Genomic DNA, 19,558 nt, shown 5'->3' with positions numbered 1-19,558 from the left:
GGTTTGGCTCACTGGTTGGAGCATCGGCCCATGGACCAGAGAGGCCTGGGTTCGGTCCCCCCTAGGGGCACATACCTCGGTTGCAGTTTGTCCCTGGCCCTGGTTGGGTTGTGCAGGCGGCAACCACTCAATATGTCTCTCTCACATCAATGTTTCTCTCTCTCTTCCTCCCTCTCTCCCTCATGCTCTATGTGAAGATAAATGAAAAAAAAAAAGTCCTCGGGTGAGGATAAAAAATGAAACAGCTCCACCCAACTCCACTTCTAACCCTAAACTAATAACAGAATCGGCTCTGCAAGTCAAGATGATCTTGCTAGGGCCTCACACACAGGTGGCAACACCAGAGCTTCTCAGAGTCTCTTTAGAAGCAGAAGCCTCCTGAAGGAAACAGCCTTGGGAACCGCAATCACACCCCGTTACGTAACTGCGCACAGCCCTGGAGAAGTGGAGCTCTGGTCCACAAGTCCACTTACCTGGTCCTGGCACAAAAGTTCAATCTTCTCCTCTGCCAACACAGCAATATCCTCTTCTTTTTCCTGTTCTCCAGGTTTTTCATTATTAGAAGAGCTAGTGGTTTGAGACTCATTATCCAAGTTGATGATTTTCTCATACACATGTTCCATCACTTTCCGGACTTGAAGCATGTCACTAGCAGAAAGTCTATCTCTGTAAAAAGCAAGGTCAGAGTGTGACAAGAAATCACTGGACATTGTCTTGTCTACATTCTTTGGTGTTAACATTTGATAAAGACGTATCACATGACACTATGTTTACTTACTTTTTTAAGGTTTTTGCTCCTGAAGATGCATGAGGTTGGAGGTAGAAAGGAATTTTGTTGAATTTGGGCATATTTTTCTGAAATATTAAAAGTAAAAAAATGGCATAATAGTTTCTATTAGCTGAGAAATAAAAATGATGTCAATAGGAAAACATGAATTACAAATTAATAGCTGTTTTACAGTTAAGTCATTTTACAGTAAGCTATCAAATTATCTAAATCAGCCTTAGACAAAATGTATCAGAAAAGTACAGTGTTCATTATGTAATATAAAGATAACATGTGATGTCAGTGGCAATATGAATTTGCAAGCATGGCTCTTTTCAAATAGCAATTTAAGGTATTAAAGGGAAACACATTTTATTTTAATTATTTAAGCCATACAAACCAAAATCTCAATTCTACATTAAAATATTAGGGCTGATCCCTCAAGGCCCCCCAAAAAATTAAGTGTCTTGTGAGAAACCCACAACATTCACCTTTGGGCAAAACCATACACTCTGTGCTGGTGAGGCCCATCATCCAACTGAACGGCCAGCCAGGTCCTCCCATCAGAGTGAGGTCTGAGGTTCTCCACAAGAGCGGAGACTTCAGTCAAACCTAGATGTCTACCATGACGTAAATCACAGTTAGGTGATGGATAAAATTAAATGGTCATCTTTTCTCTGGGTATTAAACCCCTCCGAGCCTCCATGCCATGTCCTATCTGGATGTCTCCTCTCAGGAATAAGCCACAGGCCGGAAGTCAGCAATGTATCCAGGTGAGTTTCACACTCAAAGGAAGGAGTGGTTTGCGGGGAGCTCGGACTTAGAGAAAACCACAGAATATCCATCAGGTGCCACACTGGCTTTAAGTTCTCGAAGGCAGTGTATCTGGGATAGAAAACATTTTCTGAATGTTCTAGAGATTAAATCTCTTTTCATATGGCTTTAGGAATATACAAAATAGGTCAACGGCACATAAGAGAGTCTAGAAACAGACCCAGGTGTATACAGAAATTTAGTGTATGATAAAGATAGCATTTCAAATTAGTAGAAAAAGGAAAGATTATTTAAAAATTGTGTTAGCATACTGGCTTATCCATTTGTAGAAAGTTAGCATCCTACATCACACCAGAGTAACTTCTAATAGATTAAAGATCTAGACATAAACAATTATCATAAACATACTAGAGAATACAGGAGAACACTTCAGCCACTTTAGAGTAGGAAATACATAAGCAAGACAAACTCAGAACCACTAAAAGTTAATCTGATTATGTGGAATTAAAACTTTTTGCCTGACAAAAATACCATGAACAAAGTAAAAATTCAATTGAAAGGCATAGATAATAGTCAGAGTTAATATTCAATATGAAGAGCTCCTATAGTTAATAAAAAAGACAAATAACCCAATACAGAAATGAGTCAAGAATACCAACAGGCAATTCACAGAAGAAACAGAAATGGCCAATATGAAAAGATGCTTAATCTCACTACAAATTAAAAAAAAAACCCAAACCATATTAAAACAATGAGATAGTCTGCCTGTCCTTTAGCAAAGATTAAAAGTATCCAGTGTTGGTGACGGTGTGGGCACTCATACACTATTGGTGACAGTGTCAAGTGGTACAGCCTTTGTGGAGGGCAATTTGGCAATATCTATCAAAATTTAAAATGTGCATACCCTTTGATCCAGCAATTCCACTTCTAGGAATTTATCCTAAAAAGTACACAAAGATACATGTACAAGGATGTTCACTGAAGCATTGTTTGTAATAGAAAACATTGGAAACAACCTAAATGCCCATTAATAGGATACTGGTTAAATAAATTATGGTACATTTATACAACAGAATATTATAGTCATTTAAAAGAAATGATCCAATGTAAAGACAGGAAAAAAAGGTTTAAAATGGATTTTGGAGTGAAGAAAAACCAAATTGCAGAACAGTATGTATAACAGGAGATCTTGTACAAAATAAAACAAGCTATATACATATATACGGATAACATGCTTATGTAAGCATAGAAAAGAGTACTAAAGGAATGTGCTGAACTCTTCAGTCATTAGCTCTGGGGAGGACAGGGAGTGAATGGAAGGGAAGGGCCGACTGAGAAAGGGATGGGAGTTTCACTTTATTCATTTATTTTCTTTAATAAGCATATATTATTTTTATAATTAAAAACCAACAAAGACATAAGTAGATAAATAAATATCAATACTACTTCTGCAACTTTGGAACTGCAGGGAAGCAGAAGAGGATTCTACCTGGCAGTCTAGTTTTTTTTCTTAATAAATTTATTCACAAAAAGAGTGACTATAGAGGGTCTGGGGGTACACGAGCAGGGGCCTGGCAGCTCTGTACATGGGCTGGGAGACAAGGAAACCTCCAGGTGGAAGGGTGCTTTGTAATTAAAAAAAAAGGAATGGGAGCTACAACCACTCCCTCCTCCACCCTCGGCTAAAAAGACACAAAATGGACACCTCTGAGGTAAGTGGGGGCCCTGGGACGAAGGGTGTTCAAAGGGTCTCACAGGTGCCAGGATTTAAGGGCTGTCATAGGCACCAGCGCAGTTCCTGCGTCAGCTTGTAGGACAGCACATAGCCCACCTGGTTTTCAATGACGGGAGACATGAGAGTCACTGCAGACATGCCAACCAGTCTGGCACCAGCACAGGGCTATGCAGTGGCCATAGTGGGTGCTGTCCGAGTAGTTGTCAGGGGCATCCAGCTGATATATGGGGCTCCTGGCTTTGTCACTGGCACAGCTCCCCAGGCCCAGTGGTGCAGCAGGAAGGGCTGTACCTACTGAACCTCTTGATGGAGCCTCGGGAGGCGGGACATTGTTTAAGACAGAGCACAGGGATTAGGGGGAACCTCTGTATTGTTAACTTTTTGGTACTTTGTTTTCTTTGGCAGGCTAGTTTTTGTTCAATTTTAGCAGTTCTGAATTTGTTTCATGATTTGGAAAAAATACAAAGGCAAAGTGGGGGTGGAGGACACTTACATCCACAGTGATGTCAATTACCCATTGTGGCACCGTCTCATTAAGGAGCATGGACTCAGTCTCACCTCCGGAATCCCGGCAGAGCAGCCTAAACACATCCATCAGGTGGTAAGTCATAGGATAAGCACAGGTGACATAATCAGTTACAAACACTAGATGGAAGGACAGGACCTCCCAGAGTTAATTCAGGATAACCCCCACTCAGCTAAGGAAATACAGTGCAGCCAGGTAGAATGACTCACTCAACTAAGAGTGAGAGCAGTCCCGTGAATTCGGGCCCACAAGTCTGAGCCAGGCATACACCACAGATGCCTCTCTGAGTCCTTGCGTGATGACGGGAAACCTGGGTGTAGGCAAAGCCCTCAAGAAAGGTCCCCTGCCAGCGCTACAGAGCGCACAGGCCTCCACACACAATGGGGCCACACTCAGGAACCACTGTGCAGGAAGAGAAGTCTGCACTCAAGGGCAGGACCAGCGTTTATCTCACTATGGCCCTCAGAAGCCTTTCGTCAGCTCTCTCCATGACTCCATCAGGGTCTTGCTGGCAACAAGGAGGTAAAGCCAGTGCAGCTCTTCCCTGCAGGGGCTTGCACCTCAGATCAGGCCATTGTTGAACCCAACAGTTCCCAAGAGCAGCCTAGTCCATCTTGCCTGACCCAGCTGGAGGGCAGTTACCCACGCTGATGCTGTCCTGTGGACAAGGACTTCTGGTGATGCCATCTGTTCCCTGACCCCGGCAGTCATGCTGGCTAAGTGAGAGAAAAGTGAGTTTCCTGCAGAAACCACTAGAGAAGCTGCCTTGAGGCAAGGTATCGACCTCATTTTCACAGCAGAGGCTCAGCTCTGTTAGAATGTGGTCTGATAGCATCAGACACTTAACTAGCTCATGGAGATGAAAAAGCTTCCAAATCCCTGACACCTCCAGGAGTTAATAACAAACAATTTACAACACCTGTCTGAATCAATACTTGGAACAAACAAGATGCTTTCTTAGACAGGGCTCCGGCCCTCCTTACCCATACCTGAACAGCGTGCGACCTCCAGCTTCCCCAAAGATCACAGGGGTGTGTGGGGGCACCTGAAAGTATCCATTGCCCTTCTGTACTCGGTTCTCCTGCTCCCCATTTACTAGAAAAAGATACAGACGGCGTCAGATGCAGTTAGTGCTACGAACTCAGATTCTAAACATTCTGTTTACACAGGTTTCAAACACTCTAATATTTTTATTTTTTATCCTCACCCAAGGACATTTTTGCATTCATTTTCAGATAGAGTGGGAGGGAAGAGAGAGACAGAGAAACATTCATGTGAGACACATCGACTGGTTGCCACCCACATGACCCCAACCAGGACTGGGGGACAAACTGCAACTGGGGCACATGCCCTTAGCGGGAAGCGAACCTGGGACTCTGGTCCGTGGGTCAACGCTCTAACTGCTTAGCCAAACTGGCCAGTGCCAAACACTAATACTTTTAAAGTCAAAAGTCCTTAAGTCAGTCAGAGTCAGAAATAAAGGCAAAAAACAAACCAAGTTAAATTCCTAAAAATAAGAAGCATAGCAACTTGTGATGTGCCTCATGAGAAATGACTGTATTTTAGAAGGTTTTAGAAGAGATTAATGTTTGAGATTTGAAACAAAAACATAACCATCTACTTGAGCCACAGGGAAGTCTAGGGCAGCCTGTTTATAAATGGTGATCTGATTTTTAAAAAATAGAATACCAAGCTCAGAAAAATTTATTGGGGCAGAAAAAAATAGATTTTAATGGTAGCCATAGCTAATGGCAGAGGTATCAGAAATAAATAAAATCCTCGAAGAGGTCATAATCTTGTTTTTATTGCTCTCTACAGATTTCATTTCACTGTTTTCTTTGTAATCTTTTCACCCAAGTGCAGTTAACTGCCACTCCAGTGCCAACTTGCTTATACAACTGCCCTAATGAACGGAAGCAATCGCCCCTCTGAAACCCTACAGCCCCTTCAGAGCCTCTCACGGCGCCAGCACCTTTCTCTGACCTCAGCATGCGTTATGTGAGTAGTTCTCCCCTACCAGAATGCCAGTCCCTGCAGAACAGGGTCCATGCCCATTTATCTTCAGTATCCCCATCTACAACTCACTACAGGCCTCTGAATACTCGAGGGGCTCAACACGTATAATCTAAGCAACTTTAGAGTATCCAAAGAGCGGAGCAGGATTAGCAGATTACCTGACAGGTAGAGCATGCAGTGTCTCGAGCTCTGCTGGGGAGGTGGGCGGACCCTGCCCTGCCTTTACAGTGGCAGTTTGACTTTGAGAATGATTTATGACTTCTTCCTTACTCTCCTCAACCAAAGCCTGGATCCAAGAGGTGCTGACTCTAGCACTGTTTCTTGGTCACTTAAACCTTATCTTATACTTGGGGCTCTGAGGGCATCCTGTATAACTGTCATGCTATAGATGGAGAAGGACAAGCCAAGAACAGGAAATGGCATGCCCACAGCTGCACAGCTGAGAAATGGCAGAGCCCATACCAGAACCCAGCTTTCTCAACCCTCTGTGGAGAGATCTTTCTATTGAGTTTCTCTGGGCCACAGTCTGCTGTACAGTTCTGATGGGGAGTGACATAAATGAAAAGCCACCATGGGTGGGATCAGTGCCCTCTCTCAGACAGGGGCATCAGAAGACTGGCTTTCAAGGAAGCATGCCATCCTTGCAAAAGAGATTTAAACTCCAAAAATCACTGTGAACGAGTTAGCCAGGATGAAGTCTCTGCTGGGAGGTCCTCATCACTGCTGACCACCAGGAGTGGGCAAGCTTTAGCACGATCTTCAGAAAACTCAGAGAATTTCAGCAGAATAAGTTTCAGTCGGTAGGACACAAGGAATCTTCATCCAGCTTTAGGTTACACAAGAGTTGTCAAATTTTAAGGTCTTTCTCTCCTTTCTTTGATCAGACGGAGCCTAACTCACACATTCCAGACATGGTCTCCGCTGTGCAGAAAGCGGCTGCCGCTACCCTCCACACACACAGCTCTGCGAGTCCTCAAGGACATGAACTCTATGTGTGCTTATTCACCTTTCCTCACACCTCTGAGGTAGAATTTGATTTTTTAAAGCATTCAGAGCCCAGATCAGGTAGATCATCAGGCTAGACAACAGAAACATTTCAGGCCAACACGACGCATGACAATACAAGGACAAGCCTGGCTTTCTGCTACAGCTAATTAGTTGGCTTTGGAGGTAAATCCAGCAGGTCCCTGGATACTCTGAGAAACAGCTTTGGAATAAGCCTGCTAAGCTGCTTACTTTTAAGGACAAAGGTCATGTAAATATATATGCTTTATTCACTCTACCTTGGGCAGTTTCATTGATTGAAAGTTCCCTGAATTTTCAGTTAAGACTGGATGAATGTTCTTACTTTGGGATGTGAAAGACAAAGCAACACACTGGGTGCACCACAAATATCATGTCACATTTTGGCCAATGCTTAAAATGTTTCTTAAATAACAACTAGTCTAAGTCTCTCTAACTTCTGACTAATTTTTAATCCTTTATCCTGATATAAAAGCACGAACCATGGTTTACTTCATTTTCCTCTTCGTCCATGGGATTCACATGTGTTCTAGGCCAATATTCTAGGAGAGCCTGGAGTAAAAGTCCTCCTAAGTTCACTGCAACAGAGTTAATTAGAAAGACAAAAAAGGAAAACAGAATTACTAGTTTTCACCTAAAACTAGAGGGAAAGAAATTAAAATGGTAAGTTTCCACATATTCTTACGTTAACTTCTTTTTTCCTAATCCTTACCCGAGGATATATTTTTATTGATTTTAGAGATAAAGGAAGAGAGAGAGAAACTTGATCGGTCACTCCCCTGCACGCACCCCGACCGGAGATTGAACCTGCAACCCAGGTATGTGCCCTGACCAAGAATTGAATCCACAACCTTTTGGTGTATGGGGATGAACTCCTACCAACTGAGCCACCCAGCCAGGCCCTGATGTTAAATTCTTAACCCAATGCCAATGATGTTTAAAAGACTTCAGAGACTTTGCTAAGTCTATTAAAATTTTATCTATGAATGTTCAAAGTGCTGGTAATATGGAGCAAACATATTCTATTTGCTTGTTCAGGTACAGCCATTCTTTAAAAATGAACAACACAATAGGAGCCGCACTCTTTAAAAAGGCTATTTCTACATGAAGCCACTAGAACTGTATTTGTATACATCAGGCACATGTTCCATTCCTAGGAGACTCCTGACCAAAGATACCATCAGCACAACAGAACAGATTCTTAGAAAGATGAGCACAAAGGAACAAGAGCACAGACCCACCTTCTCTTTCCCAGGAAAAGGAAGGGAACACTCACGTTTTGGATCTGAGCCGTCGGGGCTGCTGAAGCCGGCATCTTTTGCAGAAACCCAAGCAGCAAAACAGTCACTCTCATCCAAAGTAATAGTCAACATCTGTCAAAAATAAAAAATTGTTAGTGGCATTCATCTGAATACATTCTCCAAGTAAGTATCTAAACCTTTCTTTATTTGTACTATTTAACTAAAGTGCTAGGCCACAGATTCAGAACGAAAATGTATTTCATGTGAGTCAGTACAACTACAATGTAATTTATTGGGATACCAAAAGGCATTTAAACTGCATTTTGCAAACTGCATTTAACATATATTTTTCCTTTCACATTTAGAAACATAGGACTCTGTAACTGATACTTAATTTTGAATTACATTAGAAATTTTCAACTCCCCCAAATTGCGTAAGTATTCATTCATTGCTAACTTACCCCTGTTTTTAAGTCTACTGAGAACCAATTTGGTACATACACCATCTTAAATCTTTTCTTAATTTCATCTTCAAAATCCACTTTGCCCAGATCTTCCACTTTACTTGCCTATACATCAAAAAGAAAGTATAATAAAAAAGTGGCAAATTAATTTGATTCTGACTTAGTTATTCAATTTTACACAATTTCACATTTGCCTATATAATATGGAGTCCAAAACATTTTGAAAAGAAGTGGTCAAACATTTTTGTTTTAGAACATTTACCTTTAAATAACTATTACAATTTTAGGTTTAAAAGAACCTACAAAATATTCTCTTTTGGAAACTATAGCCTTATCTGATATTCACATAATAAAGTATTTAGGGAGTGGTCCCTAAATAAGGTATTATTAAAATTAAATCTTAATATAATATATATATATATCAAAAAAGAAATGAAAAACATGATCCAGTAACCTATATTTAATACAAAAAAATACTCACCTTCAATACATCCCAGTAAGCCACATTATTGTTGGTATCTTTGGTTAATATATGTCTCTTATCATTAAGAATGTGGCATTGAATAATACTAGCCCCACCTAAAGGAGAAAACCCCACACAATTAGCAAAACACTCCTTCTACTACATCTAAATTCACAGTGGGGCAATAATTGTTAACTGGTATATAACAGAACAGATCATACTAGCCATCAGGAAGGAGAAGACAAATCAGAAGACTATTTATATCTAAGGCAATTTAAGGTCAAACAAAAATAGTCTGATTTTAATAACAGATTATAGATTAAAAGACTCCACTACAACAAGGGGGCTATTAGTTGAAAGCTGTTAATGGCAGTTTTAACCACTGGGAAAAGTCCAAATGATGACAGAAAACCTGTGAATTAGCTCTATCTCTCATTAACCTTTGCTCCCTACCTTCCTCCTCTTTATGCCTCCTGAAGGGACATTCTGCTCTTGAATGTGTCATTCAATATTCTAATCCCAAACTCTGACATTCAAGCCAGAGGTGCCATTCCTAGCTGTAGCATGTAGAATCCAAGGGCCAGATACGATTTTTTTCTGGCCTATGCCAAAAGACAACATTAAACTCTATATATTTTTCAAAATGGCTGTTGGCTTTACCAAGATCATGACTATTCTGATGCTGGGTAAAAAGATTAACTCAAGAAACTCCATGTTTTGAAGTCACTAAATAGCAGTTTTTAAATGTTTTTCTTCTATTAAAAATAAATCAATATGCTAGTATGAGTCTTTTGTTGACATCAGAATTACATTTAAAGGAGGGTCATCTCCTTCATTTCTGTCAATCTCTTAGTAACTGTAATTAAGTTCACAACAGGTGCAATACCTTCCAATTTCCTTACTCACCTTTAATAACTTGGTCAGGTTGTGTACAAAGGGGTGTTATAGGATTTGTACAGTCATTGTCATAATCTCCAGAGGCTCTAAAATTGTGAATTCCCTTCAGTGTCTGAAGGAACAAAATTCATTATTTAATCATTTTATGTTTTATAAGCTTTGACAATCTTTAAAGTGGCAAGAAAAACAAAGAATGAAAAAAAAACCCAACAACAACATCAACCAAAAAATACATAGTGACAAAGTACAATTATCTACCATGATTAAAACAACCAAAACAAATATTAAGAAGGGAATGTCTTTTTGGCGAGAACACTAGGCACTCTTCCAGGTAAACTATGTTGATCTCAAATTGACACAATGAAATTCAGACAAGATATATAACATTTTTTACAAGCAAAAGACCACTTGATCTATGTAAAACAGGACTAAATGTAAACACTTTCTTTTGTTATTCACAAATAGTCTGGCAAGAAAACATAAAATCTTCTTCAATTAAGATTTAAGAATTAATAGTACGGTTGATGACTTCTCTCTGATCATTGTCTATTTCTCTCCCTGTTCTTCATACTATGAAGAAAAAGAAAATTAATTTGAAAGCACAATTTTCTGTTTTCTCTCTGTTTAGACAAATAGAAGCCTAACGAGTTTCCCTGCTGTGTCTGTACTTGGGCTGCCTATTTTCAAATGCAGATTCATAACAGTCAGAGCTATACTAATATCCACTGGCTGTATGAGGCTACAATGCCTGTTCTAAGCACATTTTCTTCTTGGCTCCTGACAAAGATGTCAGAAGCTTCGTTTTGACTACTACCTTAATTTTTGCACAAACCTTAGGCTGATGCCTGCATTCAGAGGAGCTTGCAGCTTTTTGCCACTGTTGAAAGGCATGCTGAGAGTCAGGTTCACACTGAGCACTTGCTACAGGTACCCGGCAGGTCTGTGGTAACAAACCACATTTCCAGTCCTTTGCCAGGTGTACAGTGGCTCACTTACCCATTTATTTACTGTAGATTTAGTTGTTGCAACCCAGATTGCAGGAGGGGGATCAGCTGATCTATCAAGCTCCATCTGAAAACAACACACAAAAATACTGCTTTGTGGAATGGTGACTCTTCTGGGCTGCCAGGACAAGCTGTACATTATTAAATAACTCCTTCACTCAACATCTGCATGTTGACTATGCCATGGCATGAGTTAAAAGCTCGGCATTCAAAAGATGAGTGAGGGAGTCTGTGCTAAAGAAATTCACAGCCCTATAAAAGTGTACGAGTGGTGACTTCTCACCAAAACCAGTGGCTTAAAGTTTTAAGTGTGGTTAATTTAAGGGGTCTAAATGGGTCCAGTCCAAAGGATGACTTACCATAATTGTTTGTGTTTACTACCCTTTTGTTTTGTTCTTAATAACAAAGAAATAGGGTTATATTTTTCTTTGAAAACGTAGTAAAAACAACACAGCAAAAGTGAAAAAAAGTACCCCCACATAATCTACCCCCTCACCTAAGGATACTGCACTTGTGAACAGTTTACTGTGTGCCCTTCTGCATTTTTAAAATACTAAATGTATAAAATATACAAATGTAGCCCTGGCCGGTTCGGCTCAGCAGTTAGAGTGTCGGCCTGTGGTCCAGAGAGACCTGGGTTCGGTTCCCGCTAAGGGCGTGTACTTCGGTTGCAGTTTGTCCCCAGCCCTGGTTGGGTCGTGTGAGTGGCAGCCACTCAATGTGTCCCTTTCACGACGAGATTTCTCTCTCTCTCTCTCCCTCCCTCCCTCCCACTCTATCTGAACAAAATATCAAAAAACGTCCTCAGGTGAGGATAAAAAAATATATATATATATATATATATATATATACACACAAATGCCCATATATTATGCTAAAGAAATCACTCTACATTTGTCCACTGCTCTTCCTGTATCAGGAAACTGCAGGATGGGAGTTGTGGGGACAGGGCCAGACTCCTAGCAAGCAGGAATCCTCTTCAGTTCAGTGATGCTCCTTGTAATACATGGCTGTCTGCACAAAGTCCTTTTTCTCCAGAGCCAAGAGACCCTGGCAGCTGCAGGAATCACAATGCAGTGTTTCTCCTCCCCGCTTGTCCCCCCATCAGCCCGCTTCCTGCACACATGCTGTGTTTGTGATTTCAGCTCCAACTCTCTTGCTTCTCTCAAGTATTATGGGTTTGTCCATTAGGGTGTGCCATCTACTTGAAAGAATTGCACTCAGCTAGTTCCGTGTGAGCTCCTAGACCACAGGCATCCTCTCAACCGTCTCATTTGACCTCTATTCCCGTTTTCAGTCCTTCCGCCTATACCGTGGTCTGGGTTTCAGATGTCACTTAGTTCCATAGATGATGGGTATTTGCTGTTGTTTCTTGCTTTCTCTGTTTTCAGATGATTTCTGAGAAGACAGGGTAGTGCTGTCTTTATGCCTCCAATTTAAATCTGGAAAATTGCGTTTAATGTGCAATTCTATGATTATCAGTGAGGCTGAACATTTTGTCATATGATGACTGGCCATATTTTAGCCCAGGTTTTACTTTTAGCAGGTGTCAATATGGATGGTTTCTCAAGTACCCTTTTACCCACAGCTCAGACCCTGATCAGGATACTCTGAGGCAGTGATGGTGTGGAGTACGAGCCAGCTTGTTCCCTCCTCTTCAGGAGCACTTTCCACCCTCCCTCCCTGTTGAGGCGGTGAACACATTTCTGCTTTGCGTCTGCTCACAGATGCCTGAACTCCTCAAACTCCTCCTATAATGACAGGTCAGGAAAGCCAAGCAATCTCGGGAGCAACGTGGGACAATCCCACTAGGATTCGCCAGTGGGAGAGCCAATGTCCTGATGTACCCAAAAAAGTCACTATTTCTTCTACAGGTGACTACAAAAATGTTAAGATATCTTTTATACAATTTCACAATTGATTCATATTTTAATATAGATTTTCCTGTATTTGGCTAATACATATAACAATCTTAATTACATAAAACTAAAATATATGACATACCGCCCTGGCCATTGTGGCTTAGTTGGTTGGAGCATTATCCTGTACGCCAGAAGGTAGAGGGTTCAATTCCTGGTCAGGGCACATACCCAGGTTGTGGGTTCAATCCCCAGTCCGGACACATGCAGGCACGTAAGGGAGGCAACTGATCAATGTTTCTCTCTCACATCAATGTTTTTCTTTCTCTCTCTTTCTTCCTTTCTCTGTTTCAAATCAATTAAAAAAAAGTAAAATTATATAAAAAATAAAACAAAGCTCTATCACATACCTTGAGAACTGGTGCTTTTTCTTCACAAATCAGCACTCGAATGTCAGGGTTTCTTAGGTCTGTACAATAAATCTTCCGGTCCCTTCCTCCAGAATACACATGTGTGAAGGCATCATTGACTTGCAGAGCCCAAACGCCTTCATCATGGACTCGGTACGTTGCTATACATCTCTGTTGACCAAGGGACCAAAGGCGAATTGTCCCATCAGAACTGCCAGAAAGGCACTGGGAACAAAGAAAGTTAAGGTTAGCAACCAGTCCAGAAGGTCCTGTACTCTGCACTGGACTTCTCTCCTGCCACTACACCATCAAACACACACCTCTAACAACCTGTATTTCTGCTTCTGAAGAGTGGCTCAGCCCAGTAACTGTGGCACCAATCAAAACAAAGCAATGGTGACGCACCTCAAATGATAAGATTTGCTATACAAGGACCTTACTCTACAACAAAGAAGTGAGGCAAGAGCCTGACATCCATAGGATTCACTGGCCTATTATTCATCATAAGCCCTTGAATTACACCGGAGACCCTATGTTAGAAGCCTGCAGGGCAATTCTGCAGGACCCAACATAAACTCAGCCCAGCCAGGATGGCTAAATGGTTGAGCGTCAACTCATGCCCAAGAGGTCGCCAGTTCGATTCTTGGTCAGGGTACATTCCCAGGTTGTGGGCCAAATCCCCAGTGGGGGACATGGAGGAGGGAGTCAATCAATGTTCTCTCTCATCGATGTTTTTATCTCTCTTCCGCTCCCTTCCTTTCTCTCTAAAACCAATAAAGATAAAAAAATTAAAAAAACAACAACTCTGGTCCAATAACTGATAGCTACCTCTTTTACATTACAAGAGTTTGAGAATCAGTAAGTAAAGGTTTCTTTTTTTCCCTCTCTCTTTTCCCCAAGTGAATATAGTTGTTTTGTTGATCAATTCCCTAATGTTAAAACGGTATGCTGGTGGTGGTTAAATTTACACTTAATCTGTAGGGTCACTGAGGAAAAGGGATGAGGAGGAACCAGAGGAGGAATGATACTCACTTAATTATGCATGCTAAGGCTGACAGGCAGCTGCTAAGGTAGCACCACATCACTGCCTCTGCTTATCATGAATTAGCTGACTTTGGGTGAAGTGCATTTACTTGTTATTTAAATCATTTTGGGCAAAAGCACATTCATAAATGTATATACAGGAAACAAAGCATGAAGTGTGTAGTAGTCAGGAGTTTTAGAAAGTCGGCCAGGCCCAGAGCCCCCTTGTGGAAACCATCTTGTCTACAGCCTGTACTTAAGGGCAGTCCCGTGCAGACCATACGATCCAGGCCAACCTGGACAAAGCTGAGAAGACAAGCCATGGACACCAATGTCATGCGTAGCCTAGCAGCTACACTGCAAATCAGTGGAAGCTGACTGCACTAGGCTTCTTAGAGTCACATGAAAATGATGCCTCAAAGGACTCAAGCGCTCTAAAGAAATCCATGGATTATAGACAAGAACATACTCATTAATTCTAATCTTCTCATCAACTATACAAACTAAATGATTCCCATTTTGCAGATGAGCAAACTAAGGACTAGCAAAGTGAAATCCCCTCCTCCAGGCCACACAATACATTAACACTGAGCGCCTTGCACATCTCCAAAGAATGCCATAGGCATCTTCAAGCCTTTCTTTGCCTGGTTCTGAAAAATAATTTCCTTCCTTTGGCTAGTCTTTCAAACCTTCCTCTCACCTTTGCAGACAAAAAGGTTTCTCTAATTCATGTATGAGGCAATTTTTATGATGTAACTTCCATGGGAGTAACAATGATGGTGTTTCTCATCTCATCATCTTCCTACTCTCCCTTTTCTAGCTCCAACACAATCAATCAATTCCAATTAGCTTATCCCTGCCCCATGGAGAAAAATGGCTGAAGGAGACAGGGGTATGTGGTAGCAGTATGTCATAACATAAAATGGTGCCCAGTTTTGTATTTTTTTAATCTATATATCGTTCTTTCACTGCTACAGAACAAACAAAAATTGTGATTTATAATTCACACATTATGTAGCCAACAGAATACATGCTCAAACATTACCAAAATGTTTTCTTGGAAATGTTGACTCTAAGTACTATGTTAGGTAACTAAATTTATAGATTGTATTTACACAGTCAACTGACGAGATCTTCCCCAAAGTCAGATCCACCGTGAGGACATTTTCCACTTAATATACTGGCAGAAAGCATTCAATACCAGTTTTCTTCTATTTTACACAAGGTAACATTTTGAATTATTTTAGCCTATATGTATCATAATTACTTTTACTCATTTACATTAGAATTATCCTGAGGAAATTCCTTGTTTGGCCTTGATTTTAAAGTGACGGAGAGAGAGTAATTTCAAAATTGGGGTTATGATATGTGCAGTTTAGTATTTTAAGATTTAGAATGAGCCCGCAGTGGAGAATACGCGCGGCTTGGTGCACACGGAGGGATCTCTGCGGTGTGGAGCTCTGGGCCAGCCGCCAGGAAAGGCCCGAGGAGCGCATACCTGGGTGCCGTCTCTGTTCAGCAGCAGTGCTTTCACGTTGTCCGTGTGCCCTTTAAGCTTCATCAGTTTTGCACACGTTCTTGGATCCCATACCCTTAAAACCTGTCAATTTTAACAAAATATTATTCAAACGGAGTATATGGATTACTTTTGTGAATCCATTAAAATCTGAGAAAGAAATACTGCCTCTGTGAATGGACACTGTCTACTAAGGCTCCCCTCTCTTTACTGTCAAAAATGATCCCATCCTTCCGCCCCCATCACTGCACACTGACAGTGATTACATAGTTATACTCATTTGTTCAAATAAGACCTTTCTTTTAGCATTCTACCAGGCAAAACCACTGTCTATATATATTTAGTAGTTACACAGATCAAATGATTTTGTTTGTTTTCTAGAGTTAAAAATATACCTTTCAAGCTCCCCCTTACCTTCTCAGTGGACCCTGATACAATGATTGTTCCCAGTTGATTCATTGCCAAGCTATAAATGGAATCTTTGTTCCCACTTAAAGAAGAAGCTATTGAGGATAAATGGAACTAAATGTTAACAAAATCATCATATGTTTAGTAGCTAGCCAGCAAATATTGCAAGTTTAATGACTAAATTTATAAAATCTTATCTCTATGAATGCTCTAAAGAAAAGAAATCTATCTATAATAGAGATCATTCTAAACAGTAATACCATCATCAAGTTTTACATATTTTCTGGATTTGAGTATACACAAGTGCTCAATAAATATTTGCTAAATTGAACTGTACTGCCATTTAAAAACCATCCATATAAACAATGTATTTTCAAAAATATACATGTGCCAATATATATGAAAAATACATCCAAATTCACTATTTGCAAAGAAACACAAATCAAAACAAAAATATTATTTTCACCAAATCAGATTAAAAAGAAAACTACAAGGTAATATTCAGTGATCACCCGCAGTAAAATGGCACCCTCATACACTGCGTGTGGGAGGGTAATTTGGTATAACTCTTCTGGAAGGAAATGAGGCAACATGTAGCAAGAATCATTTTCTTGCCCTTTGATTCCAAACAAAGTTTCACTGAAGTGAAAAAAAAAACTGCATATTAAACTATATAGTATGATCCTAATTTTACAATAAAAAATAAATATAAACAAACATACTGAGAAGTGATAAGTAAAAGAGCTAATATGTATAAAGTATTATATATATTAAAAAAAGTAACTGCCTGTAGGAAGTGCTCAATAAATGTTAGGTATTATCTATAATCATAAAAAAAACTTATGTGAGATCCTCTGTAAACAAGTCTAAACAAGACATATCTGTTGCAGAATCTGTAACCACCAAGCCTGGTCTCTGACCTTGAGACCATCTGCTTTTTTGCTCTGTTCTCTCTTGTGAGTGTCTCTGAGGCAGGCCTTACATCTAGAGAGAGCTAAATGGTGGATCAGCCTCAGAAGGGACCAGCTATTGAATCACTGAGATAGTGTGAAATCAAGAACAAAGGGAGAATAGTGTTTAGATCTTCATATACTTCGGGGGGGGGGGGGGGGCAAAACAATATTCAATGTGAGTAGTCCTCCACAGTCATGACAAACTGAATTCATAATACAGGGATCTAGATAGTTCAGGCCCATGTCCTGAACACAGACCTCCAGGCCAAGGCTTAGCTGAAAAGGTGCTCCTCGGAGTCCATTTTGACCCCTGGCCTAGAGGACTCTAGTAGGTTGGGTCAAGCAGGAGGCTGAGTTTCAAGTCTAGCCTTGTATGGTCTGGCCTTGTAATCTGAGATCTCTTAGTTAATGAGACATCCATGCTATTAACCTGCCGTGAATGTTTCAGAACTGCTTCTCAAAGCACCCAAACCTCCCTGAACTCCTGGATTGGCAGGATTCTTTAGGGCTGCTCTGAAAAGGTCCTGCTACACTGAAAGCCTTTCTTTCTTTGCTTTGGGTATTTTCTATCTGGCCATTAACTGAAAGGCTCTTAATAAACAGCAACACTTTTAAAAGTCAGAAACTGCCAACTTTGCCAGGTAGTTACCATCTCCATCAACAATATCTGCTGAGTGTGTGCTGTGGGCCAGGGAATGCTGTGGGAGATACAAAGTAGTAGTAAGGCAGACTCTCCTGCCCTGCAGGAACTTACACTTTAGCTTGGAAGCTAAGACATGCACATGTACAAAAATACCAGGTGACCCCTGGAGAAGTTACCATTTTTAGACTGCAGTGAGGAACTAGCTCCTCCTTATTCAAATATACTCTTGGGGTCGAAAATGCTGTAGGTAGAAGCACTCCCTAAATATGAACTACTGTCTCGATGCAAACTTATCAAAGATATTTTATAAACCATTCTTTACTTATGTCAACATGGAGCACTTTCAAAGAAATTTTGTTCAAACACTTACTTGTGACAGTGTTATTTGAGGCAGTCAATGCTGTTAGAGTATTCACATCCCAAAGGAATATCTGTCTGTCCAACCCAGCTGATGCTACCAGTTCTTTATCCTTGGCATATGCTAAGGCCTTTACATAATCCTGTAACAGAACACACATACTATGATCTACATTGTAGATCAATAAGAAAATGAGTCACAGAAAGTTCTGAGATCCTCACATTATACTAAAGACACTGAAAACGGAAATAGTACGTTAGCTGTTTTACCTTATGTGTTCTTAATGTTGACATGCAAAATCCCTTATGTGCATTCCATACTTTTACCGTTGTGTCAGAAGAAGCAGATATTACTAGAAGAGACAAAGAATGAATAAACACCTTAGTAGTATAACTTATCACCATTTTAAAGACTTAAAACAATGTAAAATTGTTTCAAACTAATGTTTATACACACAAGTACTTGAATATGTATAATATTCCTAATATTAAATCAAACATCTGTTCATGTTTATACACACACATATAGTACATATATATCTAAATTCTTTTTCTAAAACTTATTGTATTCTGTCTCAATTTTTTTTTTTTTTTAATAGGCAGGGCAAATATTTTTTAAATCCTCACCTGAGGATATTTTTCCATTTATTTTCAGACAGAATGGGAGGGAGAAAGAGAAAGAGAAAGATCAATGTGAGAGAGACACATCAACTGGTTGCATTCTGCATGACCCCAACCAGGGCCGGGGACCAAACCACAACCAAGGTATGTACCCTTGACTGGAATCAAACCCGTAACTCTCTGGTCCTCAGGCTAATGCTCTAATAGTTGATCCAAACTGGCCAGGGAGGCAGGGCAAATATATTTTAAAGTTCCAGATGAACTAACTTGATTGGGAAAATTTCTCAACACAGACTGAAAAAAACAAACAAACAAGAAATAGATCCTACCATAATAAGAACAGAAAAAGATATTAATAAGGTTAAAAGAAGAATACATATTATGTGAGTCTATATATACAGTTCAAATGTAGGCAAAACTAATCCATAGTGTTTAGAAGACAGAGGAGCAGGTACCCTTGGGCAAAGGGTAGTAACTAAAGGGGTGGCATGGGGGTAGGGGCGCACTTCTGGTAATCTGTTTTTTGATATGGGTGTTCACCTTGCAAAGTTTTATTGAACTGTACTCTCAAGGTGTGTATGATTTTCTATATGTATGTTATATTTTAATAAAAAGCTTACATAAAAACGAAGAAAAAAAACCCCAATAAATTAAATTAAAAGATTTCTGAAGCCCAATAATCAAAGAAATACTTACATGTTTTCCCATTACAACAGAGTACAATGTCATTTACCCAATCGGTATGGTGTTCCATAGATGCTATGTATGGATCTTGCTGAAATTAAAAGAAAAATCATAAGGATGTCATTAGTTTATCTTAGAGGATAAAATATATTACAAATTATAGATATGTTTACAT

General features: G+C 40.1%; 1 protein-coding gene across 2 annotated transcripts in view; it reads right to left on the bottom strand.

The window, feature by feature from the left end:
* The window catches only part of WDR48 (WD repeat domain 48), a 35,132-nt gene that overhangs the window by 2,156 nt on the left and 13,418 nt on the right, over positions 1-19,558 (bottom strand). The window contains exons 3-19 of one of the 2 annotated variants that reach the window (XM_036266191.1): positions 19,396-19,474; positions 18,349-18,431; positions 18,092-18,221; positions 16,132-16,220; positions 15,700-15,801; positions 13,179-13,403; positions 10,902-10,976; positions 9,915-10,017; positions 9,027-9,124; positions 8,543-8,650; positions 8,117-8,213; positions 7,323-7,418; positions 4,791-4,896; positions 3,769-3,856; positions 2,445-2,480; positions 779-855; positions 474-666 (exon numbers count right to left, since the gene is read on the bottom strand). In XM_036266191.1, coding sequence (XP_036122084.1) covers positions 474-666; positions 779-855; positions 2,445-2,480; positions 3,769-3,856; positions 4,791-4,896; positions 7,323-7,418; positions 8,117-8,213; positions 8,543-8,650; positions 9,027-9,124; positions 9,915-10,017; positions 10,902-10,976; positions 13,179-13,403; positions 15,700-15,801; positions 16,132-16,220; positions 18,092-18,221; positions 18,349-18,431; positions 19,396-19,474 — 1,785 coding nt within the window. The remainder of the gene's footprint in view (positions 1-473; positions 667-778; positions 856-2,444; positions 2,481-3,768; positions 3,857-4,790; positions 4,897-7,322; positions 7,419-8,116; positions 8,214-8,542; positions 8,651-9,026; positions 9,125-9,914; positions 10,018-10,901; positions 10,977-13,178; positions 13,404-15,699; positions 15,802-16,131; positions 16,221-18,091; positions 18,222-18,348; positions 18,432-19,395; positions 19,475-19,558) is intronic. The other variant, XM_036266192.1, reaches the window with a different exon arrangement.

Source organism: Molossus molossus, unplaced genomic scaffold (genome assembly GCF_014108415.1).
Source record: "Molossus molossus isolate mMolMol1 unplaced genomic scaffold, mMolMol1.p scaffold_m16_p_18, whole genome shotgun sequence".
NCBI classification, from domain to species: domain Eukaryota; kingdom Metazoa; phylum Chordata; class Mammalia; order Chiroptera; family Molossidae; genus Molossus; species Molossus molossus.
This window is presented reverse-complemented; position numbering and strand designations above follow the sequence as displayed.